A 25,592-nucleotide genomic window follows, 5' to 3' on the forward strand; every position below is an offset into this window, starting at 1 on the left:
TTGAGATCCTTTTTTTATTTATACACACACACACACACACACACACACACACACACACACACACACACACACACACACACACACACACACACACACACACACACACACTCGCTCTTTCTTGATTACCTACTCTTATTGAATAAAAGTAAGGCATAACGAGCACTGTGCCCTCCCATTGACAGTCATTAGCCCAGATACCCACTGCACTCATGGTGTCACAGCATTGCTATTCTAACATGAGGGTGCAAAAAACACAACCTGGGCAACTAAACTCTAAACACAGGTGATTAAGCATAGATATTATTTAGCTGATGTCCAAATTTTGCTCCTCCAAACCAGGAACTTCTGACACATCCACTCTGGATGCTACAGTATCAAAGCAAATGAATACAAGAGAGATTAATACTAAGTTAATCAAAAATAAGCTGTTTTATTAGTAAAAAAAAAAAAAAAAAGAAAAATGGAGAAAATGTCACAAAAGCAAAATATTTCAGGAGAAAATGTTCACACTATTTAATCTATTTAATTAACATTTAGGGTTACATTCTTCTTTCGGCTGCTTCCTTTAGGGTCCCCACAATGGATCTTTTGCTTCCATCTCACCCTCTCTCTACCAGCCCCCTCTGTCCCACCAACCCTCTTCATATACTCGATTGCTACATCCATAAAGCTCCTCTCTGGTCTTCCTCTTTTCCTCCTGTCTGGCATCTTGAACATCCTTTGTCCAATAAATTTGCTATCCCTCCTCTGCACATGTCCAAACCATCTCAGTCTTGCCTCTCTAACTTTGTCTCTGAAGCACTCAACCTGAGCTGTCCCTTTGATATTCTCATTTCTAATCCTGTCCTTTCTGGTCACTCCCAGTAAAATTTTTAGCATCTTCAACTCTGCCACCTCCACCTCCAGCTCAGCCTCCTGTCTTTTTGTCAGCACCACCATCTCCAAACCATACATCACAGCAGATCTTGTCACCATCTTGTAAACCTTCCCTTTCACTCTTGCTGCTATCCTTCTGTTACATCTGACACTCATCTCCACCCACTCCACCTTGCCTGCACTCTTCTTCACCTTTCTTGTGGAAAGGTGACTGCTGCTTTGGATGGTTGGCCTGAGGTGTTTAAACTCATCCACCATATTTAAAACTCTTTGTGCTCATTAAGTCTATTATATACATGCTCACTCATTTTTTTTTTTTAAAATACTAGGCCAATATAGTGCACAAAAAGTAACGCTGAAGTCGACATTTTTTAAATTTATTAAAATCTAAATAGATTGAAACAAGTGTTAAAATACCATAATCAAAAATAATTACCTATGCATTCAGATGAAATAAAAATAAAATAAAAGCTCACAAGACATTCAAAGAGGCATGGGTAAGCTCACATAACAAAGCTCGGTATGGTTCACAATGTTCTTAAATTACGTTACACAACTCTATTTGTGAGCTACAAGACGTCCTGTTCTGCTTTTTTTTTTTTCCTTTTTTCCATTCAGCAACAGCAAGAAGAACACATGTGGAAGTATTTTTCCAGTGGAGAAGAGTCAAACGAGGAAACGAGAGGTTGTGTTGTAAACCGGCTCCAAACCACTGGAAGCTTGTCAGAAAACTGCTGGCGTGGTTCCAGAGGGAAATGGAGGTCTTGCAAGAGCAAACTTCACAGGTTATAAAGGCTTTTGTGTGCTGTTTTCTTCATACATCTTCAGACAGTAAGAAGAGGCTTCACTCAAAAGTGACTGCATAATGTGCCTTCTCCAAATCCTATTTCAGACAGACATATTATTGAAGTCAGAAGGGCATAATGTGTACAACAAAGCAGTACCAGCCAGGGTGGTCATGTGGCTGGGTTTATATTGATAGTGATTAGCTGTGTACAGAATGTGCCATGCAAAGCAGATCTATAAACTGGCACAGACCGATCTGCAGCTCTGAATTCTTGATTAGACAAACCTCCTTCCTCAGGCCAAAGCACAGCAAAATACAACAGCTGCATAGATGCCGCGTGCCAGGCCAGAATGCCTGTGCCAGTTTTCTTTTTCTTTGTTCAGGTTGCTGCTTTCTGTTCCCATTAATTAATCAATTTTTTGAACATTAAATACAATTCAAATGAAAACAAAATATAAATTAACAAAGAGGCGAAGGTGGTGGGGGGAAAAGGATCATCCATTAGGGAGTCAGGTTGTATTTTTAAAAAAAAAGAAAGAAAAGAAAAAGGTGGAGAGGTACTGTATGCAGCTGAGTATGGAGCAGTGGGATGAAAAGTAGCACCTCCAAGTCTGAGGCCATGGTTCTCAGTCAGAAAAGGGTGGAGGGTGGGACATGTTGCTGCCCCAGGTGGAGGAGTTTCAGGATCTCTGGATCTTGTTCATGAGTGGAGGAGGAGAGTGGAGCAGGAGACTGGATTTGTGCAGTGTCTGCAGTACTTGTCTGTTGAATTATATCAATTACTGGCCAATCTACATTCCTGCCACCACCTATGGCCATCGACTGTGGATAGTGACAAAAAGAATAAGCTACAGAAATGAGCTTTCTCTAAAGGGTGTCTCAGCAGAAGAGTTCAATCATCCAGGAAGAATATGGAGCCACAGCACCTCCATATTCAAAGGAGTCAGTTGGGGTGGTCATGGCATCCTCCTGGATGCCTCCTAGGTGAGGTGTGTAGGCTATTTCCATATCAGGGGAGACTCTGGGGCAGACCAAGGACACACTGGTGATATAATGTCTCTCAGCTGACTTGTGAATGCCTTGTTGTCCCCTCAGAAGAATGTAACAGGCATGTTTTCCCTCATATTTTATTTTCACTCTGAGCCACTGTTATGTTTCATTTTTACACACTGCTTGGGAAGGTTCAGGAAAAAAAAGTTTGGGATAAAATCTTTAATTCCTTTAACATGATGTACATAACTACCAGAGGGTTACTTCTATTAATTTATTGTTAGTCTATGGAAGTGTTTACAAGGGGATATTAACATGAACGTGGGTCTCAATAACTCCTCACCATCAACTAGAAAATTAATTTCCAAGTTTATCAAGATATCCGACATTTACTCCAGATATCATTACGGGACCTCTTCTGCTCATTACCAGCTCCACAGTTCACCAGCCACACCCAGACCTGATTATCGCCAGGTTTGCTGAATCGAGAAATCATCTTGATTATCCCCCAGACTTTTGGGAAAATAGGTTTTAGTCCTGTAACAGCTGGTGTAAAACTAGCACAACATTTCTTAAAAATATCATACCAACAGTCAAACATGTTGGTGTTTGACTGTTGGTACTGTATGATTGTCTGGGGTTGCTTTGCTGCTTCAGAACCTGGACAACTTGCCGTAATTGATGGAACCATCCATCTGTTCTCTACTAGAAAATCCTAAAGAAAGATATCCTGCCATTGGTTCATGCCCTGAAGCTCAAGTACATTCCAGTTATGCAGCAGACAAAGATCCAAAACATACCAGAAAGTCCACCTCTGAATGGCTCACAAAACCCAAAATGAAGGTTTTGGAGTGGCCTATTCAAAGTCTGCACTTAAATCCGGTTGGCTTGAAAGCCCTCCAGTGTGGCACAATTTAAACCATTCTGCAAAGACGAGTGGGCCAAAATTCCTCCACAGTGGTGTGAAAGAGTCATTGCCAGCTATCACAAACACGTGATTGTAGTTCTTGCTACCAAGGGTGGCACAACCAGTTATTAGGTTTAGGGGGCAATTACTTTTTCCACATAGGGTCGGGGAGGTTTAAGTGTGACAAATATGCAAAAAACTAAGAAATCAGAGAAGGGCCAAATACTTTTTTATGGCACTGTACATTGACCTCATTATCTCTAACCTTGGACATTTGAGCAGCCAAAACTGGAACATAATAAATACCAGAGGAAAATAAGGAAAATAATGGCATTTCTTTTAACATTATGTGATTCTAGTTACTACATGTTTTGCAGTGAACTGCTGTTAACAGAGCTAGAATAGCAAGATTTATTGCTGGTAGAAGCCTCAGGGCTAACCCTGACCTTTTTGCATAAAAATGATTGAAAACCACTATTAATGACATTTGAGCATTTCAGAGTATCAGACATTAACAAAAAAAACATTCTAGGTATAAAAAACACAGAGGCATTAAAATTCCTGTACAAAATGAAAATGACCCCAAGTTATTTCAGTTGATAAAGTATCTTATTCACTTGAGGGTTAAAGGGTGTGTTCAATAAAAACACAAACACATAACTCTGGGTGTGTTTCTAGCTGATGTGCATCGTTTTTGTATATACTTCCAATCACATTTTATAACCAATTAACGCAGAAAACATGGGCATACCAAAGGATTCAAGTTCAAGGATCCTCCGATGATTTTGTTAGGCTTTGAAGAAGTCTATATCTCGCACCTTTATGTGCCCTTATTGCTGGCTTGAAGAGGATGGGGGCTGAACACGTCATGTTTTTTGTTTTTTGTAACTTCTGTTTATCTAGAGACAGTCATTTAACGTCACTAAAATATAAGTTACAACCACACATTCCTTGAGTCTAGTCACAATATCCTGATATAGCTCACAACCATTTCTGCCCGAACAGATTTTTTTTTCTTGCAGATTACGCAAAATAAGCAAAACCTACTTCCTCTATCTGGAGCAAATGTGGCCATGGCAGAGGGAAAAAAAAATATGGCCAAACTAAAGATGCATACTACGGGACTTTTTGCACATTAAATCTTGACAAATTGATAAATACTGCATAACTCCTTCCACAAATGTGGATCACTTTTTTTATTATTAGGACTTGCACAATAAGGAGATACTGCCTTCCTTTGGAAACAGCTCTAAAATGTGTAGGCATCTGTTCAAAGAAAATGTCGATAAACCATCAGCCACAGCTTCACCAATCTAACTGACATATCTGGCTTGTGTTGTGTGCTCTATCTTTGAAGTGGGTGAGAATATCAGCTGCAAACCATGTTGAGAGATTTAGATGAATGTGAATGCATAAAATATTCAAGTTACCCTGATAACTGTGTTTTTACAAGATTTGTTACCAGTTGAAAAAGTTCAACACCTTTAATTTGTAAGGCTTCCTTAAAGCTTTGCAGCCTTCAGTTGCAGTCAGTGCCAACAAGCACCAATAAGTTTTGAATTTACCATTACTATTGCACTGAGTGATTTTATCCCTCGGGCTCTGGAGAGAAAACTTCTGATGTGGTAATTTGATTGAGAAGTGAGCGGCCTTTCCAGTAAAAGCTCAGTGGCACAAACAGCAGCATGTTTTATTGGTGTTATTTCATTACCATCATGAGAAAAATTGCCATCTTGTTTTTGTAGTTAAGGAATTCCTGTGGTTGCTTTTGGTCTTACTGCCTGCTCAGTAGCTGCAATTACAAAACCTTCCTATGGCACCGTGTATTAAAGTGACACACAATGTTTATGAGGTACGTTTACTGGCAAGCCAAACCAATCTGACTGAAGTTCTTGCCACAACATTTTAATTTCAATTTGATTTTCTGTTTTATATAATGGTGGTTGACAACAACAAGGACTTCGTATCACAAAAAGAGAGAACCCGAATGACTTGATAGTGGGGAGGAAAAGGGTGGAGCAGCAATCCACTTCAACCAGTGAACAGCAAACTATTGGAGAGAAAAGAAAAACTAATGAGTATGGGCAGAATTTGGGATTTAGCAAGGTAACTTTAGATGTAACTCTAGGTTTTCTGGATTATGAAGGTGATTCACTTCTTACTGGGGTACGCTGTCATGACAACTTATGCTGCAGACCTATCCTGCTGCGGGGCTGGTTATGTTCAAGATAAAGACCAACACATACAAAACCACCAGCTACTGAAAAATCTGTTCTTCTTTTAATTAAAAAAAAAAATCATTTTAGAAACACCAATAAGAAATATGCACTACATGTTCATTTTGTACACCTGTTCAATTGCTGGTTAACATAAATATCTGAAAGCCAATCACATGGTAGCAACTCAGTGCAACAGACATAGTAATGATCAAGATTACCCGCTGAAGTTCAAAACAAGCATCAGCATAAAGAAGACAGATGATTTAAGTGACTTTGAAGGTAGTATGGTTGTGGTGCTAGGCAGGCTGGTCTGAATATCTCATTCAGAGAAAATATCCAGTGAGCAGCAGTTCTCTATGCAAAACTACATTGTTGATGCCAGAATTCAGAGGAGAATGCTTCGAGCTGATAGGAAGGCAGCAGTAACTCAAATAACCACTCATTACAACCAAGGTATGTAGAAGAGCATCTCTCAATGCACAATTCATCGAACCTTGAATCAGATGGGCTACAGCAACAGACGACCACAGTCCTGTCAGCTAAGAACAGGAAACCGAGCCTACATTTCAAACGGACTCACCAAAATTGGAGAATAGAAGATCAGAAAAACGTTGCCTGGTCTGATGAGTCTCGATTTCTGTTGCAACATTTGGATAATAGGGTCCAAATATTTTGTGTAAACAACATGAAAGCATGGATCCTTGTATCAACAGTTCAGGCTGCTGCTGGTGGTGTAATGGTTTGGGGGATATCGTCAAAAGGGAAAGTTTGGACCCTTTAGTACCAACTGAGCATTGTTTAAACTCCACAGCCTACTTGAGTATTGACCATGTCCACCCCTTTATAACCACAGCATACCCATATTCTGATGGCTGTTTCCAGCACCATGTCATAAAACTGAAATAATTTCAAACTGGTTTATTGAACATGGCAGAGAGTTCACTGCATTCAAATGGCCTCCACAGTCACCAGATCTCAATCCAGTAAGTGCAGCTTTTGGATGTGGTGGAACACGAGATTCATACCATGGATGGCCAGCCAATGTCAACGTCAAGGAATGTGTCTAGTGCCTTGAGGAATAAAGGGGGCCCAACTCAATACTAACAAGGTGTACCTAAAATAGCCGGTAAATGTAGATCCTTAGGAATAATTTTGCTAGTATAAGCCTCACTCACATATAACCATTTCACCACAACAGTCATCTAAAAGGGGTTTTATTTTGTAAGACAAAGGTACTCTGCAAGGGTTGCAGCTGAAACCATCTTCCACACTGTAACCATCTAAGGAATTCATTAATTTAATGTAATTAAACATTATACATTACATTAATTACACAACTCTTAATGTAAACAATTGTAATTATAGTCAGATCTTACTGTGTCTAGTACTTTAGTATTTAAACTGCACACACATTCCTACAGCATTTTTTAATATCAGGATATAGTTTATAAATTGTACAGCCTCTCAAACTGCTGCTTTGACTGAATAGCTGATGTTATGTGTTAACCTCACCAGATTTTTTTTAAACATTTTTTTCTTTTGTAAAATTTGCTGCGTCTCGCTTCCTTTGTCAAACTTGCTGCTCTGCTGCCAAAAGATTTATCCATGTCTTGATTGGTCATACACGGCCTGTTTCATGCAAACATTGCTCGTAACTCATAGCTACACTGCGAAACCCTCGGTTGGCTTATCAAGGTGATAACCACCTTTGTGTGACTGGTTAGCCTGATTGCTGATCTTAGGGTAAATGAATCCAGATAAGGAAGAGATATTCTGGGCTTTTTGAGATTTGCAGTACAGACCATGTTAAAAAATGCTCAGTGAATCATGGGAAGTTTCCCAGCAGCCTGAGCCCATGCCAGTTTATTTAAGGCAGGGGTGGGCAAACTACGGCCACACCTGCCCCATTGGTCTTTTTAATCCAGCCCGCCGAAGATTGGCACAGAATTGCCCAAATCACCAGACCAAATCACCAGACTCTGATGCCCTGGCAAAAACAACACTGTTCCCACTAAAAGTAAATGTAAGTATTAACACTGTAATGCCTTTTTTTATGTTTATGTTTGATATGTATGCATCTGGTGCTGGCCCGGCCCGTCTGTCAAATTTCAAAAAGTCAATGTGGCTCCAGAGCCAAAAAGTTCACCCACCCCTGATCTAAGGGATAGTTTGGGGTCACCTGATCCATCCCTAAATATAAGCGTCATCAAAAGGGAAAGTTTGGAGCCTGATGTTAAAAGTTCAGATGGTGTCTGTCTCTTAATCCAAACTGAGTTTTCATTTAACCTCTGTGCATAGATCTGGTTACTTTGAAAAACTGAATATATTTTTTGAATACAATATTGATATAATTTCACACTTTCAGTGATGTGGCCTTAACATGGTTGAATTAAAACATGTTATTATTATTTTTTTTAATAAATCTGTTCCAGTGAAGATGTTATCTTTCCAAAGTGCAGGCCAATTACTCTAGATACTGAATCTATTAACCTGAACACAGATGGTAGCCCACAAACTGAAATCATGTCAACGCTTTAGAGTATAAAGAACATTTAAATGGTTTAAGAAATCAAGTCAAAATGGACTAAATTGTGCAGTCAACAAGATTAGACTTTAATCTGTTGAATTTAAGACATTATGAATGCAACTTCCAACCCATTTCACACCCAGTTATTAATTCTAACTCCATTTAGTACACAAAAGAACTCTCATGTGTTCACTTTTTAATTTTTTTCTTTTGTTTTTAACTTTGATTGCAAGGAACAGACCTGATAATTATAATTAGTCCCCAAATGATAGCCTCTCCTGCAACCACTCGACTGATGAAATGTTTTTTTCCTGGTAGTAATTATACAGTCTGCACAGTGCTAAAAGTCTAAATGACTGGTGTATGTAGGATTCAGTGACTTGATTAGTTTTGTAAATGGCCAAAATAGCTCTACTTTGTTAATTTGTTTTTCTGCTGAGTTCACTGTTGTAATGGCTTTGAGTATTACTTTTTAAAGTACAGGTCTACTGTGGCTGAATCTCTCGATACAAATCTCATAATGTAAGACAGATGTCTTGTCTAGAGATTGATGACTATAGCTTTTTTTAAGTGTCTCCTTGCTTTAAGTAATCAAGGAGACAGATATTTAGATTTTTATCTTCAGTTAAAAAAAAAAATCTTGCTGTCATTCCAATCCTGCTCCATTCCTAATGATTTACATATCTAAGTGTGTACATGCTGTCATAATCTGGATTATTATTATTATTTGTCCTTGAATGTATTCTTATGTTTTTACAAACCACATTGTTATGTTATTCAACTAATTTTCAATGCTTATGTGCTTTTAATGTGTTTTTTTTTTAAAGCCATTATCCACAGATGCTAAATCTGTCACTTGTGTGCATATCAAATAAGGTGCTCTGGCCCTTAATTAAAATCAACAAATAGCAGCAATTAAAGTGACAGCATCAGAGCATCTCAAGGCCCTCCTACGTTTACTGAGAGACAGAACTGTTAGTTTACATCTACTGATCTTCTTTGTTTCTTAATCAGTCACTGTTCTAACACTTTGATGGCCCACAAAAAAAAACCCCATCTTAAAAGTTTCAGCTGTGACGGTTTTCCAGTGACTTTTCAGGTAAACCGATGCTTCTTGCTAACTAAGCTCCTTGTATATCCTTGCCCTTTTGCCATTAGCATCAGCTTAGCAACTCCAATGTTTTTTTTTCCCTCATGCCGATAGTTTGGGTTTCTTCTTCTCGATTTATATATAGGAATGGCAGTCTCTGCTTATCTGTCAGTTACAGCAGGCTATTATTTGGTCTGTTAGTCTCACTTTAGACATTACTACCACTCTGGATAGCTCAATTGCAAGCCAGCTAGCCATAGCCTTAGCTGTATGTCACTGCAACAAAGTGACATTATTTGAACAGTTTAGTGTAATAGGGAAACTCTGCATGCTAATTACTGATGAAACAGAGCACTACTGTGGTGAGCAACTTCAGCAGAGAGGATTGTGATGATTACTGGAACATCTGCGATATCGGCAACCTGAACTCCAAACCACAGCCTTTACTTTTTCTTTTTCTTGGTTTAATTTTTTCTCCCTATTGTTTAACCACAGTAAAAACATCCATTTGTGAAAGCAGCTGACTCATAAATCCTGGTCTCAAACACCCGTGCCGATGCCTCCTCAAGTCTGATGATCAAAGACTAAAGTTAAACACACTCACCGGCCACTTTGTTAGGTACACCTGTTCATTAATATAAATTTCTCATCAGCCAGTCGCATGGCAGCAACTGAACGCATGGCAGCAACTGAACGCATGGCATGATTGTTGCTGCAGTAACCCAAATAACAATGCCTTGCAACCAAGGTATGCCGAAGAGCATCACTGAATGTACAACACCTCGAGTCTTGAATCAGATGGTCAACAGCAGAGGACCACACTGGGCGCCACTCCTGTTAGCTAAGAACAGGAAACTGAGGCCAGAATTCGCACAGACTCACTAAGATTGGAAAAATATTGACTGGTTTGATAAGTCTCAATTTCAGCTGCAACATTCAGATAGTAGGGTCAGAATTTGGTGTAAAACATGAAAACATGAATCCATCCTGCCATGTATCAATATTCGGGCTGGTGGTGATGCTGTAATGGTGTGGGGGTACTCTTGGGACGCTTTGGGCCCCTTAGCACCAAATGAGCATCATTTCAACTCCACAGCTTATTGTTGATGACCATGTCATCCCTTTATGATCACAATCATTTAAAGTTCATTTTAATTTAGTTGACTATAATAACTTCGCACGTAAACACTAATGCTTTGTCGTCATTGTGCTCAGATTATTGGATGAAAGTAAAACTGTGTCCCTTCTAAAATCTAAATAATAATATAACATAAAATCTAAAAAAGCAAGACTGACATTACGGCAGCTTTGTGAAAAGGAATGCATGTTAAGACTATAACTGACATCATACAAAGACATCATACAAAAATGTGTAGCAAACAGTAATTAATGTTTACTGTTAGTTCATCTGTTACATACAAGCCAAAGATCAAGCTGGAATTTAAGCTTTTGAAGAGCCTCAGCTGATTCCAAGTTCCTTATCTTACAGCTATTGCTTTATGACTTAAAAAGGCAAAGCACTATTTGCTTTCCTAAAGTTAATTTATCAAAACAACACGAACAATCAGCTCAGTGTCAGAAGCTCTTTATCTACAAAAACTGAACTCTAGTACTCATCTGAACATGCCAAATTCCACTGTGACTCATCTACTTACATTTAAGGGTTTCTCCAGCATAAGGGATGTGAAGTTTGAAGCGATCACAACAGGGACCAGGCGTCAGAGATGTACATCTGAACATGAGGGTGGATGAAAACACAGACAGTCAAGTTAGGGCTGCAGTGATTTATTAGTTAAAAAAATTAATATTTTTATTCAAAAAATTAACTACTTGCAGTCTGTTGCAGAAAACACATAATTTGTTCCAATTTCTTTAGATGAATCTATGAAAAATGCCAAAGATAACACAGATTCACAGGGATTAAACTGTATTTTTGCACCAACAATTTGATGCCAAAAACTAGCATAGTGTGCAGTGTATCCTTAAAAAAAAAAAAGAGTGGACGGTGGGAGGGATGTGGGAGAAAATGCAGAGGGAGACCTGCACAGGTGAGGTAACAGTGCATCACTGCATCATACACCAGGAAACGCTGTCCTGAAGACAGAACGCGTCATAAGCACGTAACACAGAGTTTACTTTGTAAGAGGCAAAGGTTTAAATCACGGGCAGCTTCGGACTTTTCTGGAGGAAACGGCTTCTGAATTTGGTGGCGTGCCTTGTCACACATGTGCGATGAGCTGCCCGAGGAAATTTGTCAGCTCATGGAAAGTAAGAAAAAAATGGAAAACGAGAGAAACTAAATAGCTTGTTTCTTGTTTCTGGACTTTTTTTTTCTGATATCACATCAAAAAAGAAATTTGCAAATTTTCATCAGCTTGAAATGTTCTCATTTTCCCTGATGTTATTTTTAAAGAAAAATATATTTCATTTAATGTGTTGAAGAAAAAGGTGCTGTATTATAGCAATTCAAATTCATATTGCTGATTAAAATATTTTCAGTTTTAGAGACTGTTCAATAAAGACCACTTAGACTGTGTTTGCAATTTTGTCCCGTTCTGTGTTTGCGTTTGACACCCCTGGTCTACAGCCATTGGTAAAACACGATGGAGGCTCTGTCATGGTTTTAGGCTGCATTTCAGCAGAAGAGTACAGTCAGATTTTGATCCACCATGCAATACCATCTGGAAAGGATCTGATTGGCAGCAGCTTCATATTTAGTATCACAATAATCTCAAACACACTGCCAATGCCGTAAAACATACCTGGATAGAAAAACACACAATGGAACACTATGAGTGAGATGGCTTCCCCAGAGCCCTGACCTCAACATTATTGAAGCAGTGTGGGATCATCTTGACAGAACAGAAAGAAAAAAGGGCAGCCAACATCTGAAGAAGAGCTTTCAATATCCTTCAAGAACCCTGGAGAATTATTTCTGAAGACTACTTAAAGAAATTATAAGAGATTTCAGGCTGTTTTGAAAATTATGAAAAATATTGATTTTCAAGCTTGTTAGCATTGTACAAACTCTGTTTTTTTTTTTTGCCTTATATACTGTATTTGAATGTATATATGTACATTTCAATAAATCACTGCACGTGTCCCATTTTCCCAGCAAAATACAAAGAAATGAGGGGTGGCTCAACACTTTTGCACAGTACCGTACATGTAACAATATTTCTCAGTTAGTGCCAGTTAACTTTGTGCTTAAAGGGATCATTTGTTTCACATGTGCTTCTAATGAGTCCTCACCCAGTTTTGAGGTCTGTGACACGGAGGCAGTTTGTGGAGTCGAGCCCCACGCGGCCGTTCCTCACCACACTGCACAGCAGGGGACGCAGCTCAGGTGAGATCCGGTGCAGCGCAACTTCAGGGGACATGTTGTTCATTTTACCCACTGTTAGGAGTCTGTAGAGACATGATGACAGTTCACAGAATAATATCTGCCTATTAGTAGCAGTATGGATTTTGTGTGGAATGAATTTTATTTTTTTGTTTGTTTTTTAGTTTACAAAACATAATAGATTCTCAAGCTAAATGTCAAAGTTTTCACTGTTACAGAGGTGGCTCTCCTTTAACCTGGCTAGATCACCATGGTAATTTATGTTGAAAACATAACCCAATATGGAGCAGGTTATGTTCAGAGCTTCAATTTAAAATTAGCTGGAAGTGCAACATTTTCACTGATTCTTTTCCTGATCACATGCTTCTGAAGGAATACATTTATACCTGTTGTGCTGTATCTTATTAACACCAAAAACAAGCCATGTAGTAAAGTTAAAGCAATACAAAATGTGCTGGATGCTCAAGGATTCAGTTGATGATGCAGAAAATAAATGTTTTCTATCTATGGTCTCAACCTACTGCCGATTTATTTTTTATACTGCTAGAACTGTAGCTAACACAACACAGATTAGAATTTTTTTCCATCAATTTGCCAGATATTTATCACCATTTTCACTTTGATCAGGGTCTGAAGCAGTAAGCCTGAGTTAATAAGGAAAACTCGTAACCACCTTTTGATTCCCATTATCTCTGCCGGGGGTTTTAGGTGTTGTTAAGCCAGCTAACACAAAGAAAGCCTGGCTATGTTATTCTGTGCTTCACTGAACTCCCCTCTGCTCTGACTTAACTATGTAATCTCAACACTAGTAGCATCACTGCTAAGTAGACGACTGTGCTTTGTCAAGTAGTCTCTCCATGGGAAATTTGTCTTCTTCTTCTGGCTGCTCCTTTTGTTAAAGCAGACCACCTGCCTCCATCTCACCCTATCCTAAGCACCCGCTTGTGTCATACCAACTCTCTACATGTCCTCATTTACTACATCCATTAACCTTCTCTGTGGTCTTCCTGTTTTCCTCCTGCCTGGCATCTCCATATATAATATCCTTTCTCTGCACATGTCTAAATCATCTCAGCCTTGCTTCTCTCCAGACTGCTCAACCTGAGGTCTTCTTTTGATATACTCTTTCCTAATCCTGTCCTTTCAGGTCACTCCCAGAAAAATTCTAAATATCTTCAACTCTGCCACATCCTGTCTTTTTGTCAGTACCACCATCTCCAAACCATAAATCATAGCAGGCTTTGTCAACATTTTGTAAACCTTCCTTTTCACTCTTGCTGCCATCCCTCTGTTACCTGACACTCATCTCCACCCACTCCCTACTCTCACCACAGATGTCATCTGCATACATCATAGCACATGGTGACTCCTGCCTGACCTCATCTGTCAGCCTGTCCATCTCCATTGCAAACAAGAAGGGGCTCAGAGTGGATCCCTGATGTAATCCCACCCCATCTGTCACTTCTACTGCACACCTCACCACTGTCTTGCTGTCCTCATATATGTCCATACTTTTCTGCCACTCCTGACTTCCTCATGCAGCACCAATTCCTCTCTTGGCACCCTATCATATACTAGATCCACAAAGACACAGTGGCCTTCTCTATACTTCTCCATCAACACTCTCAAAGCAAACATCTTATCTATAGTTCTCTTTCTCAGCCTGAAGCCATCCTGCTGCTCACAGATCATCACCTCTCTTAAGCTAGCTGCACCAACTCTTTCCCATAGCTTGATAGTAAGGCTCATCAGCTCTGCACATTACCCTTGTACTTGAAAATCTGTAGGAGTGCACTTCTCCATTCCTCAGGAATCATCTCACTGTCCAAAATTGTGTTAAATAACCTGGTCAAACATTCCAGATTATTCCTTCTCCCCTAAACATCTCCATACCGCCACAGGTATGTCATCTGGACCAAAAGTCTGTCTACTCTTCATCCTCTTCATAGTTGGATTCACTTCCCCCGTACTAATCCTCTGCATATCCTGATTCCCTAAATGTCCTACATTTATCCTCCTCACTCTCATTATCTTCATGGGAACTAAATTGTGAAAAACACTGCAGGACTGCAGTTAAAGTGGCAACAGGCTGCTTTTGGTTAAGCAAACAAGCTCTAATTTATCTGGGACCTAATGTGTACCTAATGGAAACCAGAACTGTAAAATAAAAGCAACGCTTATAGGCAACCATTATAAACACAGTGTCTTACCTACGGTTGTGAAATCAAACCTTTAATTATGATTAGGTAAAGGTGCATAAGCAAAAGAAAATGCATTTTCCTAACAACTAAATTTTAAAAAACGCATAATTTCCCCGTTTAAATATATTCTACATTATTAAATGCGTATATCAATAATATTGCCATACCGTGATTTTTTTTCACTCCCTATACCCTTCCAAAAATACAGCATCGCTCGGGCTTCACTTTCAGTTGTCACTTCCTGGTGTTGTGGAAATATTTGTCCCTTTTCTGTTTTAAAATGTTTAACTTTCTGCCCACATGATTTTGAAAAAATATGATTGGATGAGAAGAATAAAGCACAATAACAAAGTATTCGCCTCAGAGTTTCTTATAAGTTTAGAGTTAAGATAAAAAAAAAAAAATAGGGAGGAAGCAGATTTAAGTGCGGCACTGCTACCTTTCTGCCTCACTATAAACACACATACAAAACACGCACCTATAACATATAATGTTGTGGCAACTTAATATTCTAATTTAGAGATACAATAAATGATTTACAGATAAATTTGTGTTTATGCCACAGATTGCAGCTTCAGTGTTCAGGTGCTAGTAGGCTTGGCATCGTTAGCCACTGTTAGCTTAGCTCATATTGATGGGTCAAATTAACATGATTCAAATGTTTAATGTTCTCAAAAATCACCCTGCCTATTTCTGCGCATTGCAATACAACCTGCGGCAGGTGTGTGAGTACCTGAGAGAGCTGGAAGTTTGAAAATTTCAGCGTAAAGTCCAATGTTTACTTCAAACTATCATTAACTTCCCCAGTACATGTTGTTTGGGTCCTTGTCATAGCCCCACGGTTAGGTGCCCCTTGATAATGCCTGTTGGTAAATTGACTTTTTTCCTTTGCAGGAGTCGCATTTCTTCGTGGTACATTACTCATGACGTGTTATTGTTTGCCATTATTATACTTAAGCACTTTCGAGCAAACATAAAGGTTTATACTTTGATAAAATGACAATGGCCGATGTGGCAATAGTGATAGCGCCAGGCAGTTGTCACCGTGCACTTTGACCGTGCATTTGAAGTAGTGGGTGTTGAGTTGCACAGTCCGCAGGAAGATATTTGAATTCAAGGTAATTTAACACACTTTAACTTTGGAGATGGTCTAATTAATCTGGGTCATATTGCCTTTTAGTTTATTGACCGTTTCATTCCTAAGTACTTGAGGGTCAGAGTATTTGGCTTCACATGTAGTGACATATACAGTAATAGTTTACAGTTGGCCAACAAGGTGCATCGTATGGGCTTGTACACGACGTTACAGTATGCTAAATTATAAGACTACGAAGTACATTTAACAAGTAAAAAAAATACGTTTATTTATAATACGTGAGTAAACTAGTATAAAATAAATGTTTGAAGCTGTAATTTTCTGTTATTAAGCTTTAAAAAAGATAAAAGTTGACTTCAGGACTGTCATGGCTTTTCTAAGTATTTTCCTGAGCTTGAACGATACAGGATCCTTGAAGCTGATACTAGTTTTCAGCCAATATTTGTGATGTACACTCATCAGTCACAACATTAAGGCCACTATGTCCTCCTATCCCATCACCACCACCACCATCATCACCAAGGCCTGAATAAGGGACCAGTGGAGGTGTCAAACAGTTTTTGGGACTGACAGTTGGGAATGGATCATAAGGGTTTCATGCTGGGGGCTCCATGGATGCCTGATCCACTCAGGATCATGGGCCACAGATCTTGTCAAGCTGTTGAGTTATTTTTTGTGTTCCTCCAGCAGTTCCTGAGCAGGTTTTGGAGTGTTGTTAGGGATGCATGGATCCAGGTTTTCTGAGTTCCAGTTTGATACAGATACCTTGGCCTAAGGTACCGATACCAGTGTCAAATTAATATCGTTAGTGTCAATGTCAGTTTTATTTATATAGCACATTTCTTTACACATAAACTCAACGTGCTTATTGTAAAAGATGAAAACATAAAAATTATGTAGGTCTGCGATTTCTTAAGGCAATAAAAACAAAACAAAACTTTACAATGAAATAAAATACAAATTAACACGTGTGTGTATATACACACACACACACACACACACAGTTATTTAGTACCTTAAGCCTGTGAGAATATACAGGTTTTAAGTTTGTTTTTGAATGTAGACACAGTTGTAATTGACTTTAATTCAGCAGGCAGCTTGTTCCAAACAACAGGCCACAAAGCACCCTCAGCACACTTAGATCTGATTCCGGGAACAGTGAAAAGATCTGCATCTGATGACCCGAGAGGTCTAATCGGGTTATAGACCCTGTGCAAGTCAGAGATGTACTAGGGGGTGAAACCACTGAATAATCCTAACTGTGACTGATGCTGGGAGTCATTCTTTTTCATGTAAGTAAACACTGATTTCCTGACTTTATAATATAAAATGGAAGAACTAAATACATCAAAGTATAATAAATTACACCAGCACAAAAACCTTCCAGTTATTTCTACTGTCTTGACTACAGTGTATGGTTAAACTAAAAGCTTTTGCAAAGATGCAAATAAAAGGGGCTGGTGTAGCTATAGTGAAATGCTTCCAAGCTGCTGGGGCTTTGTTGTCAGCTTTTTCCATGCTATGTGAGCTTTCCCGCCAGCTACCAGTGCACTGCTGCTGTCATATGGTGAATTAAGCACAGAACAACATAAAACTGAATTAAATGGATCAGCCATAGACCAGCTTATTGTCACTGATATGTGATCCAAATATTGGATCAGTACTAAGTACAGTCAGGCATATTATCCTGCTGGGGGGAGCTTTAGAGTTATGTTGAATATGAAAAACAGTTGTGCCATTTAAGAACTTTCCAGCACTGTGTTTCACCAACTAGAAACACCATTGTGCTGATGCTCTTCTACGTGTGCTGCAGAATACTGCTGAATGTATTGCAGACTGTGATTCAGAGTTGGTCTGCTGGACAAACCAGCAAACCTACTCTGAATTATGCTTTTTAAAGAAAATTTTTTATTTTGTTACATATCAGACAACGTCCACTGCAATACTGCTATATCTGTGAAAGGCTAATATTGGATAATAATATCAGACTACTGATATCTCTGTGAATTATCTTCATATATAGTTGTGGTCAGAATTTATACTCATCATGGGCATGAATATCATGGCAATTTGGGGCTTTTAATGATTTCTTTGAACTGTTCTTTTTCCAGAGTGGAATGATTATACAGCATACATTTTTAATGACTTTAAAAAACAAGTGCTGGGTGCGCAAGCTTGATTTTATTTTGGATTTTCTCAAACCCACACTGGGTCAAAAGTATACATACATACAGGCTCAAATATGTACATACACTCATTTATATCTTTTAATAAGTGCTGCTGAAGGTTCTATGTGTCTTTTTGCTTGACAAAGACAAAAAATCTGTCAAATTCATGAAAAGAAAAGAAGACTCAGCAGGGCTCCAGAATGAAAGGTGGCTGTGTGAGTCGGCCTTTATCTGCGACATAATGAAGCATCTTAATGCGTCCCTGCAGCTTCCGGGACAGGACCGCATGTCAATCACAATCACACGTGTGATTGTCCCCCCCAAAAAAAATCCGACCAGGTCTCCACCGCTGTATTTGCGGCTTTGCTTTTTGCTGATAAGCTGGACACACTGCGCAGTTTATGCAGCGTTTTCCCGACTGTGAAATTCACAAAAATTCACATCGCAGTTTTTACCTGAAAAATTAGCAAATTTTCATCAGCTTGAAATATTTTCATTTTTCCCTGATGTTATTTTTGAAGAAAAATATAATTTTATATTTTATTTAATGTGTTTAGGAAAATGTTGCTGTATTCTGGCCATTCAAATTCATATTGCTGATTAAAATTATTATTTTTAATCCTGTTCGGCCCACGGCTCAGACTGTGTCTTCAATTTTGGCCCGTCCTATGATTGAGTTTGACACCCCTGGTCTACAGTGATGTAAGTTTTACATTGCCTTAGAGGGTGCTGATCGAGAAAGAAGCCCCTGCTCCAAAATGAACAAATTCAAGCTCAATTGAAATTTGCAGCTGCCCACATGGATGAGCCAAATGTTTTCTGGAGAAAGGTTTGATGGTCAGATGAGACAAAAATTGAGGCTTTCAAACTTGTACCAGCTGTCAAGCATGGTGGTAGTAGCATCATGATCTGGGGCTGGTTTGCTGCCAGTGGTACTGGAACATTGCACAAGTGGATGGAATAATGAAGGAGGAGGACTACCTCCAAAGTCTTCAACTTCACCTCAAGTCAACAGCAACGGGTCATACTTGGACACTATTAAGTGTTCCAACAGGACAAAGATCCTAAACATACATCAAAACTGGTTTTGGAATGGAAAAAGCAGGCCAACATTAAGCTTCTGGAATGGCTTCCCAAAGCCCTGACCTCAACCCTGTTGAAAATCTGTGGAGTACGCTTAAAGGCCGGGCCAATGGCAGGAAACCAGCCACTTTAAATAAACTCTACCAATTCTCCCAAGAGGAGTGGTCAAATATCCAGCCAGAATTATGCCAGAAGTTTGTAGATGGCTACCATATGGTCAAGGGGCAACTTGCTAAGGGACATTTAACCAAATATTAGTGGGAATATATATATTTATATATAGTTGTTATCAATTATGATCACTAAGAAGAAGTTAATAGGCCTTGGCCTTGTGAAGTTAAAAGACATCGTAGAAACTTCAGCAACACTTATTAAAAGACTTCATGAATGTATATAAGTATCTATACTTTTGACCCTGTGTGGATGAGAGAAAATCCAGAATAAATGAAATTTTGTGCACCCAATTGTTTGTTTTAAAGACCGAACGGAGTGCTTGGGCTCCCAGTTGTGTAACTGCTTTTAAATGCCGGTAGAATTGCAACCACATACAATAGTGCAATCATTCTTTTTGCATATAAAACCAGATGATTTACACTTATATGTCATCCATTCATTGTGTCCCAGAGTGCTGTATCCTTCCTCTAATGGTTCGCAGAAATCGCGTAAAAAGCACTAACAAAAAAACGTACTCCATATGCTTTACCGTGTTCATTAGCATGTACAGCTATGGCATTTCTGTATCTAGCCTAGTATGTAGATAACAAAAAACGGTTTTCAATTTCTTTGTGAGTTAGTGCACTTTTTAGCTACTTTCTGTAGTTACTATGGATTTCCTTCATACATATTATTATAATTAGGGTTCTGAAGATTCTACTGATGTATAGTGAGTTGAAATATTCCACAAGATGTACTACAGCATGTATAAATGTAAAGATATGGTCTGGCGGACTTTTTCTATTACAGGTCATAAAGGGTTAAAGATGTATGCTGTACAATCATTCTACCCTGGAAAAAGAACATTTCAAAGAAATCATTAATGTTGCATGTTGTGTAAACAGCAATAAAATAAGTAATAAATTTTCACTGTGCACTCCTGTGACAGTAGAGATGACATGGGGCATCATCCTGGTCCTATTCCAAATGTGTGCTGATCCATGCATGACTTTTAAATATGTCACCAAGCTCCAACAGCCACTTTAAGACCAAGCTGATACTACTGCTAGCTAAATAAAACAGAAATGAGCAGGATTCAGAGTCATTAATCATTATATTTTAGAGAAGCCTCACAAAAAAATCCTAGAAATTTTACTACTGAGGTTCAAGACTGAAGTCTGTAAGGTACAAACCACAAAGGTACAAATAAGTACCTCTCGTCAAGGGTACTGCCCTTTATTTTATCTTTAGCGACAAGCCATTGCAACACTAAAGGCGCAATAAAAGACTTTTGTTTCTGAGAATGTATTTAGCATGGGGTGAACATGTGAAAGACCTAAAATGTGTCCTTTCTTGTGCAAACAGAACAGCCCGAGCTTGCAAAATAAAAATACAAGGTGAGCACAAAGGCATAGAAATTATATCAGTGCACTGAGAGAGACCGTATGAGGGCAGTTTGGCTGATTCACTGCTGGGAATTTCCACCTTCTTGGGAGTGATTCACAGTCAGTCTGAAAGCATCCAGGAAAAACAGCCAAAGTAAAATATGTTGCGTTAATGTATTCTGGTGAAATTCATTTCTAGTTCAACTGTCAGCTGGAAGTTGGTTTTACTTTAGAGCTTATGACACTGGGAATTAAAATAAAATAAACACTGTTAGTGCTTGTGTGGGGGTAGGGTTGGAGATAATGGGCATTATCTGAACTTATCTGAGGATTTGTTATGCATAAATGGTCATATGATTGTAATAACAATTATTTTCCAGTTAAGCCAGATATTGGCAAAAATGTAGTCTCACAAGAGATATTGAAATGGGTCCAGAAGGATTTTCTTTGGGGGTTTTGTTTGCAGCTTGATCTAAAAACAGAGATCTCAAAGTGCAGACTTATGCAGCCCAACACACTGACAAGAGTGCAATACCTTACCTTTAATCATCTAGATTACAACTTTAGGAAGATTAATTTTTTTTTAAATATAAACTACCACAAAAATGGAAAATTACCAGCAAAACACAAAGCATCATCCTCCATGGCTGAAAACTGAAGCCAACACAGAAGCTCCCCTTTCTTTCAAATATGTTGGAGAAAATTTTTTACAGCCAATTGAAAGTCATTCTAGATAAAAAAAAAATTATGTTTTTGAGGTTTTTCAATCTGGTTTCAAGCCTCTTCATATCACAAAATCTACGCTGCTGAGGGTTTTTAATGACATCCTTCTGGCTACAGATTCAGGAGACTTATGTGATTCTAGTTCTCTTAGATTTAACAGCCGCCTTCGAAACAGTGGATCATAATATTTTGATATCTCATTTAAAGCATTGTGTAGGTATTCGTGGCACTGCTCTGGAGTGGTTTAGATCATCCTTGGCTCAGAGAACTTTTTGTGTTAGCCTAAATGATTTTCGATCTTCCACTGCTCCATTGTCGTGTGGGGTGCCACAGGACTTGAGACTTGGACCTCTGCTATTTTCTCTGTATCTGCTGCCCCTCGGATCCATTCTTAGAAAGCATAAAATTGCTTTCCATTATTATGCTGATGATACTCAGGTTTATGTCGCCCGAAAATGGAACGAAGCCTACTCCATACAAGTGTCTTGAGGAACTAAAAGCTTGAATGGCACTAAACTTCCTGAATTCAATGAAAAGAAGACAGAGGTGATTGTTTTTGGTCCTGGCATCACTGGTGGGTCTCCTCCTGTGGACATGGGCCCATTAGCACTCTATGTAAAGCCTACTGTCACAAACCTGGGCTTTTTAAGTTGGATGCTCAGATCAGTGCAGTGGTGAAATCTAGCTTCTCTCAGCTGAGACAGTTGGCGAAGATAAAAAAAAAAAAACATTCTGTTGAAAGATAACTTCAAAGGAGTGATCCATGCCTTTATCACAACTCAGCTGGATTACTGTAGTTCTTTGTATGTTGGTGTTAGCCAATCCTCCCTGTCTTGTCTTCAGCTGGTACAAAATGCTGCCGCACAGCTTTAAACTGGAACATGTAGGAGAGAGCACATTACTCCTGTTTTATCCTCACTACACTGGGTGCATGTCCATTTTAGAGTTCATTTTTAAAAATTATTTTATTTGTTTTTAAGTCCTTAAATGGCCTTGCTCCACCCTACCTCTCTGAGCTGCTACACTTGTACACAGATCACTTAGATCAGCTGACCAACTGCTCCTGGATGTGCCGGGGACACAGCGGAGGCTCGGGGGGGGACGGGGCTTTTGCTGTGGCGGCTCCCAAATTTTGGAATTTGTTGCCATTAAACATTAAACAGGCCTCTTCTTTGGCCATTTTTATTCTTATTATTTTTTTATTATTATATTGTTTCACTCAATTGTCTTGTATTTTATTGATGCTTTTCTTTTGTGTTGTGATTTTATTTTTATTTATTTTTATTTATTGTTCTGGTGTGTTTTTGTTCCCACATTCAGCACTTTGGTCAGTGGTTGCATCGTAGCTCAGCTCAAGTTTAACTAGCGAGCGAGAATTTTGAGGGGGTTCCCTGTAACTTCAAGTGGTCAGACAATGCAGTTCTCACAGCATTCTCCTGCAGAGGAGCTTTTCATGCCTACAGAGGGAAGACAATATTCTGCAAGATGTGGGAGAGAGAATTGAGCCATCCTACAGCCAGCGGCCAAGCTTTCCAAGTCTTCCACTGCCTAGGAAGAGATTTGAAGAGATTAACACACTAGCATTAGCTCTGATACAAGCAGAGGATTGAATTAATTAAAGACTTTGCTGGGTTGCAGTGCATTCACGTGGTGTAGTATTGAAACCGTTGCCACCCCACCCCCAGTAAGATTGGAATTTCTCCAACTCAGCCAGCCATGAATGCTCTATTTTTACCTTCTTCCTTGTTTCACTCAAGCTCATGCTAATGTAGGAGATAAATAAAATCAAGTGATTTTTGTTTGGAGGCTGTTGAGAAACTATTTTACATATTTTGCCTGAAATGCCCCCGCCGTGCTGTACCTAAAGTCCTTTCTGAAAAAAGGGCTTTTTAGAATTTTGTGAAATTCAATGAACAATTAATTTAGATGAAGAAAGGAGAATTTTTCCCATTGTAATAACAAGTGTGTGTGTTTGTGTGTCATCAGATCATGACTGAAAAGTCTTTTGATGTCGTGGTGGTTGGCTCCTGTATGACTGACTTGGTGAGGTGAGTAATTTTAGCCCCTTATTTAAGTTTAAGTCTGCTAAATTGATAATAGCATGTAAAATAAGCTGCTTCACTGATGATGATGATAGATCAGCCTTAAATTTTATGAGAAGGCTAAATCTGGGTACAGGAAACACCTCTGCTTCCTCAGGTGGACTCAACAGGAAGCAGTGCATTGACATGTTAGGAAACTTATTTCAAATATGTACATCAGAGTTTGTCAAATTTGTGTCAGGACCCCGTGTGATATTGCTCAGTAGTTACAGTTGTGGTCAGAAGATTGCATGCTAATCATGGGCACGGATATCATGGAAATTTAGGGCTTTTAATTATTTCTTTGAACTGGCTCTTTTTCGTACAGCATACATCTTTAATGACTTAAAAAATGAAAACAAAGTGCACATGTTTGAATTACTTTTGGATTTTCTCTGATTCACACAGGGTCAAACCCTAACCCTAACCTTAACCCCTGTATATATATACACCTCCAATAATATTAGGTTAAATGTCACTTAGCAAGTTGTATCTTGACCAGACACTTTTGGTACCCATCAATAAGTGTCTGCCATAATTTGACCACTCTTCCTGGCTGAATTGGTAGAGTTCATTTAAATTGGTTGGTTTCCTGGCACAGACCTGACTTTTAAGTGTAGTCCATATATTTTCAGCAGGGTTGAACTCAGGGCTTTGGGAAGGCCATTACAGCAGCTTAATGGTAGCCTTCTTTATCCATTCCAGAACCAGTTTTGGTGTGTGTTTGGGATCATTGTCCTGTTGGAACACTTAATAGTGTCCAAGTATGACCCGTTGCTGTTGACTTGAGGTGAAGTTGAAGATTTTGGAGGTAGTTCCTCCTTCATTATTCCATCCACTTTGTCTATTTCCACTGGCAGCAGCCTTAGAAAATGATGTTACCACCACCAGGCCGGGCAGTCGAGCTTGAATAGATTAAAAATAGATTAAAAGCTTAATCATAATTAACATTATAATTAACTTTTTTTTTTATATAGAACCTTTTTAACAATGTTTCAAAGTGCTGAAATATATTACATACATCCCAAAAAAAAAGTAAAAACTGTTTTAAAAAGAACAAAGAAATCAGATATTTTCAGAAATGAGACAGAAAAACACGACCATATATCAAACATTCAGAGCCTTTTATGTAGAGATTTAAAAGGCAATAAATAAGTGGGCAGACTGTTTCACAGTTTGAAAGGTCTAATGTCAAAGTTCTGAGACCTCAAAATAACCAGCTGTCATGGTCCTGGGTCCTTTGACGCAGCATTTTGGTTTATGATTTGTTTTTTTGAATCACGTTTTCCTTTGAGTTTCTTTTCTTTCTGTTCATGGTTGTTTTAATTTCTGGTTTCCCAGTGTTGCCTAGTGTTTAGGCTGTGTCTTGGATTCTTATGTCAAGTCTGCATTTTTGTCTGGGTTTCTTTTTCTGTTTTATTGTGATAGTCTTCTGGTCCTTGTGTGTTAGGTTCTGTTTTTCTTCCCCTCACTCATTTGGTTTGGTTATTTGGTTCACCTGTGTGCCCAGCTGTTTCCTCTTCCCTCATCAACCCTCCTGTATTTAAGTCCTGTGTTTCCTCTGCTTGTTGTTGCGTCGTTGATGTTCTCATGGTGGAGTGCTCATATGTTCCTGTCTTGCCTCATCTTGTTTTGGGTAATGATCTTTGCCTGACTCCCAAGAGGATTTTTTTATGTTTTGTTTTGTGACTCAATAAATACTTTTTAAGTTATGTAGTGGCTATTTGTCCTCACCAAAAACCAACAAATCAAATGGCCACTGAGGCACCTCAGGACTGGATCTTACGCAGGTTAAAAATCTCAAAAATAACACAAAGTCCATACTAAAAGTGCGTTTGGGTTGGTTTATTTTCCACAGTGCAGCAAACTTACAGACATAGACCTTTAGTCTGCAGCCTTGTCACCTGGTAAAAAAAACCATATGACCAGGTGCCTGCTGGCCCCTCCCACTTGACCTACTTAT

The 25,592-nt window shown here is 38.9% G+C and overlaps 2 protein-coding genes across 4 annotated transcripts in view; one reads left to right on the plus strand and one right to left on the minus strand.

Moving 5' to 3' along the window:
- babam2 (BRISC and BRCA1 A complex member 2) overlaps positions 1-15,787 on the minus strand; it is a 122,440-nt gene extending 106,653 nt beyond the window's left edge. The window contains exons 1-3 of one of the 2 annotated variants that reach the window (XM_030718863.1): positions 15,674-15,787; positions 12,649-12,804; positions 11,052-11,128 (exon numbers count right to left, since the gene is read on the minus strand). In XM_030718863.1, the coding sequence (XP_030574723.1) occupies positions 11,052-11,128; positions 12,649-12,785 (214 nt within the window). In that variant the 5' untranslated portion in view covers positions 12,786-12,804; positions 15,674-15,787. Of the gene's footprint in view, positions 1-11,051; positions 11,129-12,648; positions 12,805-15,107; positions 15,153-15,673 lie in introns of those variants that run through there. The other variant, XM_030718862.1, reaches the window with a different exon arrangement.
- A 210-nt stretch (positions 15,788-15,997) lies between these two features.
- rbks (ribokinase) overlaps positions 15,998-25,592 on the plus strand; it is a 65,961-nt gene continuing 56,366 nt past the window's right edge. The window contains exons 1-2 of one of the 2 annotated variants that reach the window (XM_030718722.1): positions 15,998-16,058; positions 23,535-23,596. In XM_030718722.1, coding sequence (XP_030574582.1) covers positions 23,538-23,596 — 59 coding nt within the window. In that variant the 5' untranslated portion in view covers positions 15,998-16,058; positions 23,535-23,537. The remainder of the gene's footprint in view (positions 16,059-23,534; positions 23,597-25,592) is intronic. The other variant, XM_030718723.1, reaches the window with a different exon arrangement.

The sequence above is a fragment of the Archocentrus centrarchus genome, chromosome 22, assembly GCF_007364275.1.
Source record: "Archocentrus centrarchus isolate MPI-CPG fArcCen1 chromosome 22, fArcCen1, whole genome shotgun sequence".
Taxonomy (NCBI): Eukaryota; Metazoa; Chordata; class Actinopteri; order Cichliformes; family Cichlidae; genus Archocentrus; species Archocentrus centrarchus.